This window comes from Miniopterus schreibersii, assembly GCF_964146895.1.
Source record: "Miniopterus schreibersii genome assembly, chromosome: 4".
Lineage (NCBI taxonomy): Eukaryota > Metazoa > Chordata > Mammalia > Chiroptera > Miniopteridae > Miniopterus > Miniopterus schreibersii.
In genome coordinates, this window is record NC_138105.1 from 69,739,726 (window position 1) to 69,758,279 (window position 18,554).

Here is an 18,554-nt window from a genome sequence, read left to right on the forward strand (position 1 = left end):
GCCCTTGCAGTTTGATTCCAGCGAGGGTCAATTTTGCAGAAATATTTTAGAGTTGTTTCTGTTTCCCCAAGCGTCTCTTAGGCTTTCACTCCTTCTCCCTTGTTGTCATCCCTTTAGACAGCCTCCTGTCCTCCCTCTGTCACATCCTCATGAATGTCCTGGTTCTGGAGAAAATCGGGGGCTGAATTCCTGAAATCCTCCAGGATCTGAGATTTTACTTTCATTCCAATCTGTAGGGGTCAGTATCTGTACAGATGCCATCCCAGGGGAAGGGAAATTCTGAGTGAGGTCAGCTGTAGAAGTGGCCAGTTTGTTGGTGCATATTGGTGTCATGGTTACAGCACAGCTCCCAGAGTCAGAGAGACCCAGGTTCAAATCCTGGCTCTGTCACTCACTATCTATGTGACCTTGGGCAAGTCACTTTCCCTCTCTGGGCCTCAATCCCTTTATCTGTAAAAAGGGTTTGACAACAGTGCCTGCCTTGTAGGAGTGTGAGGATCAATGAGGGAAAAATTAGTAGGAAAAGCACTAAAAAGGATTCCCTGCTCTAAGGAATCACTCTGTACACTAAGGAACCACTCTGTACACATTAACCTTGATCGTTTCTTCATCTTTCTGTTCTCAAATGTAAAATACTGGACCCCAGGTATTTTAAAATGTAGATTTTATTACTATGCACCTGTGGTGAGGCCAACAGATCAGGAGACACTGCCATTGAAAAGATAGTTTGTTACTCACAGATCCAAGAGGAGGGGACACATTGCACCAGGCAGGGCTCCATGGGATAGCACCAGGTTGGTATGGAAGCGGAGGGAGCAGGGGAAATGTGGGCAAGAGCCTTTGTTGCGGTTTCCTTGGGAAGGAACAGGTGAGGCAGAGTTAACAGGCTTAGGATTGGCTAGTTAGAATAATTTCAGTGGGCTCTGGGGTGTAGGAACTGTCCCTGCTTGTCTGGTTCCTGGCCTGTGACCAGGGCAAGGGTACAGTGGCCTGGAGTGTGAGGAGGGGAAGGAGGTGGTGGGTGTGGGCTGGTTAGTTTGCATTTGAAGCAAGTGGGTGGCTATGCCTAGGAACTGCTAGGCCTGGGAGGGGCTGTCCCTCGAGATCTGCAAGGCTCCAGAGTCAGAGCGTCAGAACCGCGTCCACCCGGAGGCACCATCCATCCCATGTCCTGGGTGTCTCCCCTGGATCAGCCAGGCCCCGCAGGGTGACTAACGGGTCAGGGGCCCCTTCCGCTCCCCTGAGCGCCCTTTGTGGCCCCACAGGCACCATCGCCTACCTCTTTTTCACCAACCGCCACGAGGTGAGGAAGATGTCGCTGGACCGCAGTGAATACACCAGCCTCATCCCCAACCTGAAGAATGTGGTCGCCCTGGACATGGAAGTGGCCGGCAACAGAATCTACTGGTCGGACTTGTCCCTAAGGAAGATCTTCAGGTGGGCCTCAGCCCGCGCCCAGCCTGGCCCTGGATGAAACGATGGCCTCCGGTACTGACTTCTCCTCCTCCCTCCTCAGCACCCAGATTGACAGAGTGCCCAGCTCCTCCTACGACACTGTCATCGAGGAGGACCTCCAGGCCCCCGACGGGCTGGCAGTGGACTGGATCCACAGCAACATTTACTGGACCGACTCCATCCTGGGCACCGTCTCTGTGGCTGACACCAAGGGTGTGAAGAGAAAGACCCTGTTCCAGGAGAAAGACTCCAAGCCAAGGGCCATTGTGGTGGATCCCGTTCATGGGTGGGTACTCCCCCAGCTGAGGGGTCAGAGAGAATGAAGAACCAGTTAGGACTCCTGGGGGGGAGGTTTGTGCCTAAAGTAGACTAGACTGAGGTGGGGGCTGGAATGGGGGCCTTCCCCACATGCCCTTTGGGGCCACGAGGATCCATCCTCTGACGTCTGTTGTATCACCTGAGGTGGAGGCAAACTCTGAAAAGTCTTCCCTGTGGAATAGAATCCAAACCCAGAAATTAAAATACTGATTTAAATTGATATTAGAAATTAATACTTATTAGAAATTAGAAAATAAAATTCGGATTTAGTCTCTTGTGCCAGGATAGGATCCGAGAAAAGTAAGATTATGCAGGTCTAATGTTAATCGATAGACAGATCTTTTGGGGACGTGACAGGGAGTGAAGGTTACCCCCCTGTGGAGGCTCCAGGCTGGTGTCCACAGGGGCTGGTGGCTGACGCAGCAACTCCAGGGCCCACAGGGCAGGTCTCCTGAAGGAAAGCATGACCCTGTCTGTACGTGTCAGACCACACCTGCCACCGCAGCATGTCATGTGGGGAATTTCACAATTCCAGAGGGGCATTGACAACCCCAGGATGGACAGCTGAAATCAGAGGACAAGGGAGCACTTGGCTCTGAGCTTGACAGATGGGACAGACCCTGTGGTACAGGGGGGCAAAGCAGGCATGGGTCCCCTGGAGGGGCCACGATTTATTTCACTGCTATTTAGTACATGAAAATTTAGAATTTTATTCCCCTTTTTTTCCTGCCACTCAGGAAGTAGCACTGCTTTATTGCGGTGGTCTAGAACCAAACCTTCAGTATCTTGAGGTATGCCTATATATATATTGGAAAAGCAAAAAAATAAAAATTTAAAATTGCAAAATGATTTAAAAAATCATAAGACCCGTCAGAAAGTAGTGTTTAGGGTGCAAATTCCTGGGCCCCATCCTGACATTGGAATCAAAACCTCTCTTTTTTCTTGAAGGTTCTAAAATCCTGCCAGATCTCGCCAGGTGGCAGGTCCTGGGGTAGGTAGGGTAGGCAAGGCTGGGGAGCAGAAAGAAGCAATCTGGGGTCTCCCTGTGGACTGTTTCAGAGCCCTGGCCTGGCTGCTTCAGGTGGAAGCTGCTCTTCATCCTTGGCTGGGGGCCGCCCCCACTGACATCTGAATATCTGTTCTCACTGCTCTCCCTCCAGTTTCATGTACTGGACAGACTGGGGGACTCCTGCCAAGATCAAGAAGGGGGGCCTGAATGGTGTGGACATTCACTCACTGGTGACAGAGGACATCCAGTGGCCCAATGGAATCACCCTGGGTATGTTAGAGGGACTGTAGTCCCCAGGGGTTGAGCACAGTCGAGAGGAGAGAGGAGAGTGGCCAGGCTGCCCCTAAACACAACCATGCACTCCTCAAGGTTTTTATAACCCGAAACTAAACCCTCCATCCAATTCCACGCCCCCCCCCCCAGCATTTGGTTCAGGCTCACACACCACAGGGGTGTGATCAGAGCTGCTTTTCTGGACACATCTCCACTGGATCATTTGGGGGCCCCTTCCTGTAGCAGAGTGGCCAGGCCCAAAGACTCCTCAAGCATCAGCATGTGACCTCTCCTTGTCCATCTGTGGGTTATAGATCTTTCCAGTGGCCGCCTCTACTGGGTTGACTCCAAGCTCCACTCCATCTCCAGCATCAATGTCAATGGGAGGAACCGGAAGACAATTTTGGAGGACAAGAGAAGGCTGGCACACCCCTTCTCCTTGGCCATCTTTGAGGTGGGGGCTGGGAGCACTTGGCTCCTCTTTGGGGCTTGAGGGCATTCGTGGCCAAGTGCTGTTTGTATGAACGCTCATACACACAGGTCAACAAACATTTTCTAGTTCATTCAAGCCAAGGCTAACTCAGAAAACTGCCTGCAACGGTGAAGAGGTCTTAGGCCTCTTAAACAGTTATGTCTGTTTTATTCTCCAAAAGAATCCTAAAAGGTCTAAAGCAGCATTTCTCAAGTGGAGGCATCTTGTGTCCAGGGGACATTTGGAAATGTCTGGAGACTTTTCAGCTGTCAGAACTTGTGGGAGGGTTACTAGTGGCATCTAGCAGGTAAAGGCCAGGGTGCTGCTGAACAGCCTACAAGAGGGAGCTACTACGAAGGGTTATCTGGCCCCAAAGAGCACCCTGGTGAGGGAATTCTGCTCTAAAGAAATGTTACGCTGGGAGACCCATGTTCAAGCAGCCTGATTTATAATAGCCAAGAGGTGAAAGCAACCAGGTGTCTGTCTAGGATGAGTCAACACAATGGTCCATCCATACAGTGGAATATTATTCAGCCTTAACTAGGGAGGAAATTCTCCCTGACACCTGTGACAATATGGATGAGGCCACTGTGCTGAGTGAGACAAGCTAGACGCAGAAGGACAAACACCGTGTGATTCCACTCACAGGAGGTCCCTAGAGGAGTCACGTGGATAGAGACAGGAGGTAGGTGGGGGGAGCCAGGGGTTGGGGAGTGAGTTTAATGGGGGCAGAGGTTCTGTTTGGGAAGGTGAGAAAGTTCTGGAGATGGATGGTGGTGACGGCTGCACAACAGGGTGAATGCATTTAACCCTGTGGAACTGAACACAGAAATGGTCAAGATGGTACATTTTATGTCATGTGCATTTTACCACAATTAAATTTTATTGTAAAAAAGAAGAAATGATGCTACCACCTAGAACTGCTTCTTCCCAGAGAACCTCAGAGATTCAGGGGTTGGGAAGATAGTGGTCTGTCCCGTCCCAGTGGTTGATGGGATCTGTCATCTTCCTTAATGCCCACGTAGGATAAAGTATTTTGGACGGATATCATCAACGAAGCCATTTTCAGCGCCAACCGTCTCACAGGGTCCGACATTCGTTTGATGGCAGAAAACCTGGTGTCCCCAGAGGACATCGTCCTTTTCCACAACCTCATACAGCCAAGAGGTAAAGGTGGAGTGGCTGCCCCCTCCCCCACTTCCCTGACGGAGCTCTGGAATTTTCTAGAATTTTCTGACCTCATTCTTGCCCTTACTCCCTGCCTTTTCCTCATCAGGGGTGAACTGGTGTGAGAAGACCACCCTCCCCAACGGTGGCTGCCAGTACCTGTGTCTCCCGGCCCCGCAGATCAATCCCCACTCACCCAAGTTCACCTGTGCCTGCCCCGATGGCATGCTGCTGGCTGAGGACAAGAGGAGCTGCGTCCCAGGTAGGGGGCGCCAGCCTACCCGGCACAAACTGCTTCTCTCACCCTTTCGGCTCAGCCCTGAGCCTCTGTTTGCCCATCTGTCAAATGGGAGAGCGAGGTCCCAGGAGGCCGCTGTGAGGACTCTTCAGCTGGGGTCACCATAGCCTGCCTTTCGTGAATGTTAAATGCCTTTCATATCAGCACTATGCTGGGCACTCAGATAGACTCAGTTTACCTTTGCTGTCTGGTCTACTCCTTCCCGGGTTCCTTGGGAGGTGACTGATTTTACACACTACCATTGGGTGAGGAATGGCCCTTTTCAATAATTCTTTTTTTTTAATGTTGCTAAAACAATTAATTATTTTATTTCAAATATTAGTGTTTTTCTGAAGTCTTCTGGCACGTCCACGCTTGCACCCTTTAGCAGTACAGTTAGTCAGGAAGTTTACCCATTAGCTTAATATACTTTAATTTTCCCCAAAGTTCATAAGTTGGGTTATTTTGAGGAAGGGGAAATCTCTTTATATTTAGGAATTTAAAAAACCACTGTGGACTTTAATATGTGATTCTGAGCCTTCCTTCCAAAAAACTACAAACTGTTGTGTTTTTTTGTTGCTGCCATAAATATTTCTGTTCATTTCAGTTCAGAACCCTGTTTCTTACTACGTTTAAGTGAATCCTTTTAACTCCTATGAAAATATTACATTATTGTGTGGTTGGTTGTTTTGTTTTATTTCTCTTTTTCTGCTTATCTTGATTATTTTTTATTATCTTACATTCAGTCTATTTTCAAATTATAAAACTTTCACAGAAAAATTGGGGTACATTTGCTCAAGGTTGATTTTCTGGTCCTTGACCAGACCAGTCCGTTTCCGGTGTGTAGGAAGAAAGGGTGCAGGTGCCTCTGGCAGCATCGTAAGTCCCTCCCAGGGAAAGCTTGTGCTCAGGTGCTGGTGGCTTATACACTTGTGCCCGTGTGATACAAGTATCCCCTGACAGTGGCAGCTGGGCTCTGTTCTTAAGGAACTACTTGCTTGTAATTGATGATACTATAGCCTTAGATACCAGGAGAGTAAATTTCATTATTTCACATGTGCTCTCCCGGCACTGAGCAGGCCGCTGTGCGTGCTAACAGCCCTTTCTCATCCATAACAAGCAATGTGGAGAAAACTGCCGCCTCCCTTCCATCTTCCCTTTTCTTTTTCCTTCTTTCTGCAGAGTTGGGGTCATTCATCTTGTTTTCATAGTATTGTCCTTCTTCATTATATTCATTGTTTTGCCCTTCTATCCAGAAACTTTCAAAGAAAAAGATCTTCAGATTAGATTCAAGGCTTAGGCAGGGTACACTCCTCAAGGTCTCTCAGGAGGTTGCAGTGAAGCTGTCAGCGAGGGCTACAGTCACGTGAAGGTTTGACTGGGGCTGGACTATCTGCCTCTAAGGCTGCTCACTCAGGAGCTGTCGGTGCAGGACTTGGTTTCATGCTTGTTATTGGCAGAAAGTCTTACTTTTCCACTGCATGGGCCTATCCACAGGGCTGCCTGAGTGACTCATAAAGCTACTCTCAAAGTCCTGGTGCTGTGTAATGAATGCTGTGATTCCCTCCTCCTCCCCAAAGTTTATGTGTTGAAAGTATATTGTTGAGGTCTGGCCGGGTAGCTCAGGTGGTTAGAGCATCATCCGGATACACCAAGGTTGCAGATTCAATCCCTAGCTGGGGGCACATACAAGAATCAACCAATGAATGTAGAAATAAATGGAACAACAAATTGATGTTTCTCGCTCAAAAAAAAAAGTTATAGAAAGTATATTGTTGAAATAGAATCTGCCCTTTTCAATTCTTCTCATCCTCAGAGAAAGTCTCAGTTTGGAGCCAGTGTGTCCATAATACTGCAGATCTCCATTTTTGAAAGTAGATATTAGTGGGTTTGTATTTTCACTGCTTTTGTTTTCAGTTATTTCTTTATGGCCACTGGCACTCACTGGCATGTGTTGTTGTAAACAGCACAGACCTATCAAAGTGCTCCTCGGGACACAGGGCACTCAGGAAATGTTTATTCTTTCAGACACTGAACCTGTTGTGACCACCCGGGGAGCCACCATGGGTCACTCAACTGTGGCCATTCCTGAGCTCACCACCACCAAGATGGTGACCAAGCCCCACCAAGGTAAAGGCTAGGACCACCCTGGCCCCCAGCTCATCCTGATGAGCATCTAGATGGGCTTTTTCAGAGGCCAGAGCACCTTGATGAAGAGCTAGAGAGTGGAGTTAGTTTTGGCTCCTTTGCTGACTCTCTCTGACATGGTCTGTGTATCTCTGAAGCCTCGGTTTCCCTACCTATAAAATGAGGCTAGTAGCAGCGCCCACTCATTTCCCGGTAACAGTGGGGATCCCATAGGCTAGCTTGTGTGAAGAGCCCAGCGCATCATGGCTGCTAATCCCAGAGTCCACCAGGTGCAGGGGCTTAGGAGTGTGAAGTGTTGTCCAGGCCCACTCACTGCCTGTTTTCAGGTGTATGCCCAGCAGGGCCACAACTAGGGTGAGGCAGGTGAGGTACTCCCCAGGGCAGCATCTGAGGGAGCACCAAGAAACTCAGGACTCAAATAATATTTTTATTTGGCATTTAAAAAAAAATCAAATCGCCAAACTATAGCCTGTGGGGCCAACCACTTGGTCTTGTAAATAAAGTTTGATCGGACCTAGGGTTCTGTAAGCAGGATCATTCAAGTGTAGCTTCAGATCCAGTCTTCCTAAAAATCTGGATATTTTGTCCATCACAGGGTATTGGAATTAATTTTGATTTTTAAAAATAATGTATTAAAATACTACTGAATTACTGAATTTTGGGGGGCCCTTTAAGTCTTGTGCTTGAGGCCAGTGACTCCCCTCACCCTAGCCTGTCCTTAAGGTCATGACCTCCTTGAAGGATGTCAGAACTAGGCTCGGTGAATTGATGATCCACCATTTGTCTTTGTCCACCAGAGGGCGTCCAACCTGTTTTTTGAGCAGCCGGAAATGGAGCTCATGGACTTTTCTGGCCAGAAAAAAAAGTCACATCAGCACGTTTCAGACATTTTTTTCCCCCACCTCCGAGTAGCTGAAGCCTTTGTTCAACCATAAATGAGATAAAACAGGAACTGCTGTGCATATGGGATGCCTGGAACCCTTCTCACTTGGAGTGGGGGGTAGGGGACACTGCTTGAAAAACCATTTCACAGACAGGCCCATTCAGTGTTGTGGAAGTTGGCAGAGGAGCCCTTTTAAGGGAAAAACTCTTCAAAAACCCTGCTGCTACCCTAGATTATTGTTGTTACAAGGTTTGTTAAATATGCACAAATGTAATATTGGGTATAAATTTTGCATACACATGTCCAACAGCCAGTAGAATTAAAACTCAAGTGGATTTGAATGTGACTCACAATGGTAACCACGGCTCATTAGCGTATATGAGGCCCAGATGTGGCTTATTCAACCTTCCCAGCCCATTTTTCTCTTTAGAGACCTTTAAATTTTCATTTGCACTGAGCCCCTTTGTTGTCTGGCCCAGGTGCATTTGCATGGTAAATGGTTATATAATGAGGCGTCTTCCCCACCCCAATATTTTTTATTAGCCAGGGATAGTTGACACAGGACTATGGGATTTGGTGTGATCTAACCCAGGCTCTGGAATTGGTGAACCCAATGCAAAAAAGGCTCATTGCCATCAAATGCAGAACCAGGTTGAAAATTTTCACGGGGGACCACTGGGAATGTAACTGCAGGCTTTCACCTCAGAGACCCATGGTCCCTTCCCCAGTGCCTCTCAGTGCTGAGCTAAAGAACCCTTTTAATACCACACTGAGTCCCGTAACTCCAACTGCTAACAAGGCCCTGGCACAGGCCAGCATGGCACCCCTCAAACCTGGGAGATGCCCCAAGTTCCTCTGAACTTTTAAGGACAATGAGAGGCATCAGGTGTTTTCCTTCGGGTGTCAGCCATCATATACCTGCTGCGTTCCCATGGCCTTGGCTGAGAGTCTGAGCCTCACTCTCTCCCTTCTCCCATGCAGCCCCAGGTGACATGCCTATCAGAGTGGAGGAGAGGCCCCGGAGTGTGGACGCGCTGTACATTGTCCTCCCCATCGGTAAGCCCACCGGCGGGCCCTCCCTCAGTTCCCTGACCTCCCTGCTTAGGCTCCTTTTCTCTCAGGAGTGGGGTGTCGCCACCAGGGGTCCTGTTTATCACGGCACTCCCCTTTCTAGCTTCATTCATTTAACAAATCTAGTTGAGCGCCTACTGTGTGCCAAATCCTGGGCACTGGGGACACAGCTGTGAAAGAAATAAACACCTTGCCCCCAGGGAGCTGACAGTGAGCAAAGTGAGGCAGCTGACACATCAGGTGGAGAGATGAGGCCGGGGTCCCTGTGTGCGGTGACAGCGGCTGCACGAAGGGCCTCCCTGACCCTTGGGGGAGGGGAGGTGAACGGTTCTCTCGCAGGGGAGGTTTGGAGAGCTCCGCTTTCCCTCCCGCAGCCTGTCAGTCATAGCTGGCTTAGCATCACATTCATTTGCCCTTTTCTGAGGAAATCCTTTTGAGGTGTCCCTTCAACATCCAGACTGCCCACAGATAGTTTCGCTTTGGTGCCCAACAGTGGTATTACTGTGGGTTGACAGACATGGCAGGTGGGACCCTCGCCTCTCCAGTGGCCTCCAAGCGTGTACCTGCCTTGGGTCTTCCCAGCAGAGCCTAAGTGTCTCCCACCCTCTGGGCACAGGCCTGACTGTTTTACATGCCCGGGCAGGGTGGGTCATCCCCACGTGTGGGTAATCCCAGAAGAAACCTGGAAGGATCCACAACAGTTGAGCATTTATGGGGTGAGGCAATCACAGTGGTCTTCAAGTGAGAGATTGGTTGTGCTTATAGAATTTTTACAATGAGCAAGTATTTCTTTAAGTCAGAACAAAACCATTAACAAATAAAAAGGCAGGGAGTTCAAAGGTAGCGTCACTGGGTCACTCGAGGCACAGGGCGAAGCTCAGGCAGGGAGTGACGCCAGGCTGCCTGTCCCACAGCGCTGCTTACCCTCCTGTGCTTCGGGACCTTCCTCGTCTGGAAGAACTGGCGACTGAAGAGCATCAACAGCATCAACTTTGACAACCCCGTGTACCAGAAGACCACGGAGGACGAGGTCCACATCTGCCACAGCCAGGATGGCTACACCTACCCCTCGGTGAGTGCCCCACCCAGCTGGGGGCCCATGGCTTCCCTGTGAGGGTGTAAGATCCTCCAAAGCCATCCTCATGGTTGGGGAGCAAAGGGGTGGATAGGAGAGACCATAAGTCATGGCGACAAACAGAGGAAAGCCATTGGGGCTGGGAGAGAGGGGAGGCAATTTTAGATAAGGTGGTTTGGGCGGGCTTCCCTAAGCAGGAAGTGTATGGTGTGCAGAGGGCACAGCCTGTGCAAAGGCCCTGAGGCTGGACCATGCCTGGTGTGTTTGAGTCCTGTGATCACACCATGGCCAGTGTGGCTACAGTGGGGAGAGGGGGAAAGAGAGAGGAGACAAGGGCAGTGAGGGAGCCTTACAGATAGAGCTGGACCTTGTGGGCCATGGGAAGGACTTGGGCTTTGCTCAGAGTGAAGGGGAAGCCATGGAGGGCTCTGGGAAGAGGAGGGATGCGGCCTGACTCTACTGCTCACAAGCACCCCCTGGTGGCTGCGGTGGGAGGACAGACTGGATAAGGGTAAGGGCGAGGGCAAAATTGGGCTGGGTGCTCACACGCGCCCTCTGGCCGCCTTGGGGGAAACAGGCTGGAATAGAGGTCAGCAGCCAGGAGACCAGGGCGGAAGTGATTGTGCTGGTCCGGGCCTGTGATGAGGAGCAGGTGGCCTCTGGCCATGTTTACTGGATGTTGGACTGATTATTTCCGGCGTTTATCGTTTTGTTGACAGAGACAGATGGTCAGGATGGAGGATGACATGGCATAAGCTGCTGCCTCGAGTCCTGTCCCTCCCCAGAACCTGCTGCTGGTCAAGGACAGGAAGAACACTTTCTCCCCAAACCCTTGACCTTCCCAAAACCCTTCTTCAGACCTCTGACACCCTCCTGTTCCGTTCAAAGGAGTGGCCAAAAGCACTGCTGGCGGCTGCACCTCGACGCTGGCAGCCATGGGCCTGTCTGCCAGAGCTGTGTTTCATATATTTATTCGTCTGGGAGGCAGGCGAAAGAGCACACAGAATGGGTTTTGGTTGAAATTTTTTTCTTGACCTTTTCTACTCAATTGGCTCTTCACCTGAGGAACTAAGAGACAGAGGGACACTAAGAGAAAGCAAGTGGCTTTGAACACCAGAGAACAGGTGCTACCCACAGGGTCAGGCAACTGCTGAGCCCCTAACCTCAGGAGTAAATGTGTTTACCTCTGCCTTGCAAGCCTTGATGGATGGCAGAGTAAGCTTTTGCTCTGTTACCCCTAGATCAGGATGAAATTAGTGTTTTCTAAGCCAGGTGTGTGCCCTTCCCTTAAGCCGGGAAAGGGCCTCTGGCATTGGTGATGACATGGCTGAATCCAGCACACCGGGGATGGCCAACTGAGCCCCATTCATTCACTAGGACCTCAACAGTTCCTCGGGAAAGACTGAGCCACCCATTGTCCTTAATATTTATTGAGTGCCTAAGATACCCAGGTACCTTGTGGGTGAAGATAAGTGACCTCCAACCTCTAGCAGTGTCCTTCAGCCCCTGAGGTGGCTGTCTGGACCCCAGCCCCATGCCCCAGTCCCAGCCCCTTCCAGGTGCCCTTGCACTTTTCCAGTTCAGGCTTGTACATTCTGTAAGGCTACATCCGATATTATTTTGCACTGTTTTCTGGTCTGGCTGGGATGGGCTCCCAGGTTGGGGAGGACCTGGGAGTGGGGAGGGGATGAGGTGCTGTCTCAGGACCTTTCTCCCAGCGTTTCAAAGCCAAGATCGTGATTATCTGACTAGTGTTTCCACTTCTACGCACATGCCCCTGAGCCATTAATCTCCCCGACAGGACAGTTGTCACTGATGGGTGTCCATCTGAAATATGCATGGTGTTTCAGCTCTAAGACATGCCCTGGGTGCGGTCATTGTATGGGGCTTATGAAACAAGAATGCTTTCAGAAGTTGTCACATGTGTCATATTTACAACCCAAGAGATAGTGGGAGGAGCTCCTGTGGCTCCCTTGTCAGCCGTGCACTACAAAACCCACCACACACTGTGCCCACCTGCAGGAAACTGTGAAAGGTGTTTCTTTCTGAAGCCTGTAAATAGAGCCCTGTACATATGAGTGGGGCATTTTATGTTTGCACTTTGTATATTTGTTGAAACATTTATCACTCATATATGAAAAATAGATCTATTTATTTTTGCAAACCCTGGGTGCTGCGTTTGTTGGGTGACCCCTCAGGGGTCTGCATCAGGGGCGACTGAGATGCTTCGTCTTTCTGTGCAGATGATTTGCGCAGCCTGTGCGCAGTGCTCTTCAGGAGAGCCGTGTCCACGTTGTCTGTATGGGCTGCTTTTGGGGGGACAGATTTTGATTTTAAACCACTGTATAGAATGTTTTTATAGTCTGAATGTCTTATTTGACCAATTAAATTTCTTAAATGAACCATTGGCTAAACCTGGCGCACTCTTGTCTTTTGTCCCCTCCTCCCTACCTTGTTAGTGGGCTGGGAGAAGGGCATGCAGAGGGAGCAGGCCTGGGGGTGAGTGCTCAGCTGGGGAGTGACTCTGCTGCATCTCCCCTGAGTTGGGGTTTTACTAAATCTCCTGCTTGTTCATTCATTCAACAAACATTTATTGGGCACCCACTGTGTTGCCAGGTCCTGTTCTAGGCACGTAGGACACTGCAATAGAAGTGACTAAGGGTCTGGGCTCTCAAGGACATGACATTTTAGAAAGGGAAACAGATAAAATTACTATATTTTAAAAGAATGTTAACAGGATAATGGGACAGACAAATACCTGACAGAGAAGGATTCTCTAAGGTGACATTTGAGCTGAGTCCAAAAGAATAGGAACTGGCCATGTGAGGATTTGGGGGGGGGGGGGAGTCGTTAGGTCTGAGACACACACAGGCTCATGGACGTGGTATTTCTGAAGGGCATGTCCCTTCAGATTGCTGGGCCCCTTAAAAGATAATACAAAGGATAAAAACTTGACTGCATTCATCACTGATACAAAAATCAAGATTTCACAATCCAAATCCAAAGAAGTTTGGTGAATCTAACTTCAAATTCCACATGGAAATATTTGGCTAGAGCCTTGGGTGTCTGCTATGCACACTGCAGTCCACCTCAGTACCCCACGCTTCCACTCATGCGCCCCAGCTTTACCTGAGCCGGGGCCTGTGGCCATTTCAGACCCCTGCCCTTGAGCATGGCAGTCAAACCACAGACAGACCCGAAATATCAACTGGGTCTAGTCAGAGCCCACAGCAGGTCTTTGGACAGAAAGAACTTAATACAGAGACCTAAGTATAAGAAAATGGGGCAGAGCATGAGATGCCACCTCACCCATGAGAATGACTGTAATAAACAAAACAAAATAACAAGTGTTGGTGAGGGTGTGGAGAAATCGGAGCCCTTGCGCACTGCAGGTGCGAATGTAAAATGGTGCAGGCGCCGTGGAAAATAGTATGGTGGTTCCTTGGAAAATTAAAAATAGAATTACCGTGTGATCCAGCAATTCTATTTCTAGGTATATACACCCCAAAAGAATTGAAAGCAGGGACTTAAACAGCTGCTTGTATGCCAAGGTTCATAGCAGCCCTATTCACAACAGCCAAAGGTGGAAGCAACCCAAGTGTCCATTGATAAATTAGTGGGTAAGAAAAGTGTGGTCTGTTCCTACGATAGAATAGTGTTCAGTCTTAAACAGAACATTCAGACCCATGTTACAACGTGAACCTTGCTCAGTGAAATGTCAGTCACAAAAGAACAGACACTGTCTGATTGGTCATAGGAGGCGCCTAGGAGTCAGAATCAGGGACAGGAAGTAGAATGGTGGCTGCCAGCCGCGGGGGGAGGAAGATGGGGAGTTAGTGTTTAACAGAGGTTCTGTTGGGAAAGATGAGAAAGTTCTGGAGATGGATGGTGGCGATGGCTTAATGCCACTGTATACTTAAAAATGGTTAAGATGATACATTTTGTGTATTTGATCACATTTAAAAATAGTGAGGCCCTGGGCCAGTGTGGCTGTTGGTTGGGCATTGTCCAGTGCACTGAAAGGTTGCACGTGACTGGGTTTTGCAGGGTGTGCAGGAGGCAACCAATTGATGTTCCACTCTCACATCAATGTTTCTCACTCTCCCTTCCTCTCTAAAAATCAATAAAAATATTTTAAAAATATTTAGTGATATATTTTTTAAAAGACCAAATAGGAGACAAGGAGCCAACTAGAAATATGACACAGCAGAGAGAAGGCTTGGCAGGAATAGACCCCGGAGCAGGCGACCTGGGCTGTCAGGGCACTGGAGTGGGAAAGAAGACAGGCTAGGCCTGGTCACCTGGGTTGAGATGGACGACCTTGAGCCCATCTGAGCTAGTTTCCCCAACGAAAAACAGGGCCAAGGTTAATCCCACCTCCCTGTTCTGTCGGTTGGGGGGTGGGGATCTGTAGTTGGAGATGAAGGCCAGGAGCCACAGGGACTGTTATCATTTCTGTCCACAGGGTGGCACTTCCTTCCTTCCGCCTTTTGTCTTGGGAAGGTTCCAAAATGCCTCTAGCAGTGAAAGCTGAACAGGCCGAACAGGAAGCATCAGGGGCCTGCACACTGGCGGTCAATAATTGGTTGATTGACTGATTCTATGCTCAGTCATGTGTCAAACAGGCCAAATGAACTTGAATGACCTGCACTGGGAGGTGACCGGGCTGGCTGAGGGAGCTGGGAGGAGGTGGGGGCAGGATGGAGTACATGGGAGAGGCCAGAGGTAGTGGGAGTCTCTGGTCTCTGGCCTTAGTGGTTTTGTTAAAGGAATAGTCACTGTTGTCCTTCATCAGGCCCCCACTGTGGCACTGACTATGGCATATACTGGGGTTAGAGCTTCGTGACAAATAAGGATAAACATGTCTCCAGGATTAACGCATCTGTTCCCGGAGATGGCTGCCTGAGGGAGCGGTGACCAGTGCCCACTTTACATATGGGAAAGGAGAGGCTGGGGTCCCTGGACCGACTCTCCTTGCCTTTTTCCACCACCAGCCTGAGATGTTCACCATGGGGGTGATCCTCTTTCTGGCTGCAGTTCTCTGGGCTCAGAATGGGGTCCCTTAGTGAAAGGTGTATCACCCAGGTAAGATTCAGCCCTTGGACGTACGGCCAGTTCTCTGGTTTGTGTGGTTGGCACACACCCAAGGTGTTGGTCCTGGAGGGGTAAGGGGCAGCAGTCTGGAGTTTGGGGGCTGCCACCCCAATATGGGGTGCCAGCTTGACAGCTCTGGCAGGTCGGGTGGGTGGCAGAGGAAGCTGTTCTCCCAAGCCCCATGCTCCATCTCAAGTCCTCTGATGCTGCCCGCCCCCAGGCCTGGCATCCCAAACCACAGCTGCCTGTGGTGAGTCAGGCTGGAGCCTGCGAGGCTGGGCCCAGGTCCTCTGAAGGGAAGGGGGAGAAGGGGGGCAGGGGGAAAGCTGCCCCCCAATGCCCTGCCTGGCAGGCCCTCCTCCATGGGGGTGGGTGGGGGGAAGCAGCACACTTTCCCTCAGGAAGTGAATCCCCAAGATGATGAAGGAATAGGCTGAGGGCTGTGTGAGCGTGCACAGGCCTTACACTCACCCCTGGGTCTGGTCCAGTCTCCCCTCCAGGCAGTTCAGCTCATGTTTCAATGCAGCTTCCTGCCCTCAGTGGAGGGGCTTCCTCCTTCCCGAGCCCCACCCTGCCCAGCCCGGCTGCCCCCACTCACTCTGGCCTCCTTTCCCACGCTGCCTACAATGAAGGAGGGGCCTTGGGGGTTCATAGTGAGAACAGCCCCCCTGGAATCTGTGATCAAGCCCTGTGACCTCAGGGTTCCCTCCATACTGGCCTCTTTTTGGTTCCAGAACAACCAGCCTTCGCACTTGCTATTCCCTCTGCCTGGATCACTGTCTCCATACTTTTGTCCCCTGGGGGCTCAGGTCTGGGCTCACATGACACCTCCTCCCTGGGCCTCCTACAAAGCCCTCCCTTCAAATAGCAACAGTGTTTATCAATGAAATGACCTCACTCATAGGTCAGGGTTAAGTTCAAGTTCTGGATCCAATTCAAACCCCAGCTATGCCAACCATCAGCTGCAAACAAACCCTTACACAAATAGCTTTACCTTTCTGTGCCTCGGTTTCCTTACCTGTAAGAAAACATGGAGCCAGGCACACCGCATCTGCTCAACCATGATTTCCACCGGAGTATGGCTTCCTGAAGGAGGGTTGGCAGGTCACAGACGTGCAGTCACATTTCTCAGTCAGTCAGGGAGGCCACTAGGAGGTCCTGGGGCCACCATGCAGTTGAACCAGTGTGGGCCACACATGGAGAGTCCCAGGGAATCCAAACACCGTGTTGATGCCCAGAGACCGGTCCTCCTGGCCTCTTCCCCAGCCTCAGCTCGCCAAGCCTGTCAGAGGTCCAGGGTAAGGGGGCCTCTCAGCTACACTATTAGCCAGGTTGACCAGGTGTGCAATATCTGACCAGCCATCACCAGTCAATAACTTTTCCTATCTAGAAACCTAGGCCTGCTTCTGTCACCCTTTAGGGCTTGACCAAGAAGAGGTATTAGTTCCAGTTCTCATTTGGTCTCTTTCTACCTGTGTCACCTTGGACAAGGGGCAGACATCTCAGAGGCTTCTTCTCATCTGAAAAGCCAAGGGACCCTGGGGCCCTACAGCTGGGCATCACTGTTCTATGGCTTTGGGTAATTGACTGGTCCGTGCCATGCCTGTTTCCCCATCTGTAAAATGTATATTCCTCACCACTGAGGATGGTGCCAGGCCCACACTAGCCCTGGAGGTAGGGGTGCAAGATTAGGAATGGGAGCGGTGGTGTATGGTTGACCCTCAGTTCAAAGGTCTGGTGACCTGGCTCCCCACTCCCTGGTCCTGGGGACATGAATCTTCCTCCTTCCTCCACAGGGCTGGGCCTAGTGCTCTGCGTGCCTCTGGCCAGCCTCCGGAATTCAGAAAAGAGCTGGTAGCTGCCAATGGAGAGGCTCTCAGAGAAAGAATGGGCGGGGGCGGGGGCGCAGGCTAGAGGCTGTGGGCCTAAGCCTATCCTGCTGGCTGTCCCAGGCATCTGGCCAGATCCCAGCAGTGAGTCAGGGCCCAGGCATGTTAGAGGACCAGGGCCTCTCAGGGCTCCTGTGAGCTCAAGCACCTCCCAGAACCTATCCAGGCAGGGGCCTGGCCAGTCCATGCTCTCCCCTCCCCTCTGCCCCAACTTGCTCACTCCTTTGGGTCAATCCCTGGGACTGTCTGGAGATTGGAGTGTAGGGGACAGACATGGCCCTCTGAGCCTGGATTCATGCAGCCTCCCTAAAGGGACCTTCTTCCTCTTGGAGAAACTGAGCTCCAGGCAGGCAAAGGCCTCCATGGAACCGCCCTAGAACAAAGCCAGGCTATTGCTTGGGGAGGGATAGCAGGCCCATAGGGGACTTAGGCCCTGGGCCAGGGGCACAGATAAGCCTCTTTAACGGAACCCATCTCCTTGCCTGCTTTCTCTCCCAGGCACTCTGCTAGAGGGAAATATGCTCTTCTCCCACCGTGGACTTTCAGCTGGGCTGAGGGGCACTCCTGGCACCCTCACCCACACAGGTGAGCAAGTGGGGAGGCCAGCATTGTTAGTATAAATGTCCACCAGAGTGACACTGTTACTCAGCCGACCACAGGCCAAAGCTTGGATTATTCCTGGCTGAGGTGGCAAGGCTGGTGCATAGCCTTGTTTGTGGGGGCCTCCCCCAGGGATACCGGCAATAGCTGGAAACATCTGTGGATGTCACAACTGAGGTGGGTGCTCCCAGCATCTAGCAGGTGGAGGCCAGAGATGTTGCTAAATGTCCTGCAATGTCCAGAACTGCCCCCACCACTGAGAATGACTGGCCCTGACAGTCATCAGGGCTGAGGTGGGAAAACCCTGGTGCAGGTCATCTTTTGCCCTTTGGACGTTGATGGTACAGATGGGGACTCTGCTCCCATTTCACATCGTAAGACTCTACTGATCTGGAAAATAGAAGCAGCCCAGAAGGGCTGTGTGAACATTTACTTGAATATGTACAGCCAGGCACTGGCACTGAAGCGGGGCCCCTGAAGTTCTGGATATCTTGTGAGACAAATGGACTGGGGTTTCTTACACTTCAGGGACTATCAAGCCCTCTTTATTGGGTCCATCTCTCTAGAGCCCAACAGGCAGGATTTCTTGCCCCAGGACCTCCGAGGGTCACTGAAATGGACTGTATGTAGTGCTCACTGGATGTGCTCAGATGCTGCTGGAAGTTACTGTTCCCTCTGCCTAGAATTTCCCTCTCTGATTAAAACACTAATTGTGCTTACTGTAAACAATTCAGCTGTATAGAGGTATATGGAACCCAACACCCAGAGGTTCATGTAACTAGCTCCTGGCTTCAGGCAAAGCTGTATCCAGGGGGCAACAGGT

The 18,554-nt window shown here is 50.6% G+C and overlaps 1 protein-coding gene across 1 annotated transcript in view; it reads left to right on the plus strand.

Annotated features, from left to right (window-relative positions):
• Nucleotides 1-12,553, plus strand: part of LDLR (low density lipoprotein receptor) — a 34,851-nt gene extending 22,298 nt beyond the window's left edge. Inside the window, 10 exon segments of the mRNA XM_081136425.1 lie at nucleotides 1,266-1,437; nucleotides 1,517-1,741; nucleotides 2,934-3,052; nucleotides 3,370-3,509; nucleotides 4,553-4,694; nucleotides 4,804-4,956; nucleotides 7,000-7,101; nucleotides 8,984-9,058; nucleotides 9,988-10,145; nucleotides 10,868-12,553. Coding sequence (XP_080992551.1) covers nucleotides 1,266-1,437; nucleotides 1,517-1,741; nucleotides 2,934-3,052; nucleotides 3,370-3,509; nucleotides 4,553-4,694; nucleotides 4,804-4,956; nucleotides 7,000-7,101; nucleotides 8,984-9,058; nucleotides 9,988-10,145; nucleotides 10,868-10,903 — 1,322 coding nt within the window. The 3' untranslated portion in view covers nucleotides 10,904-12,553.
• The last annotated feature ends 6,001 nt before the right edge of the window (nucleotides 12,554-18,554 follow it).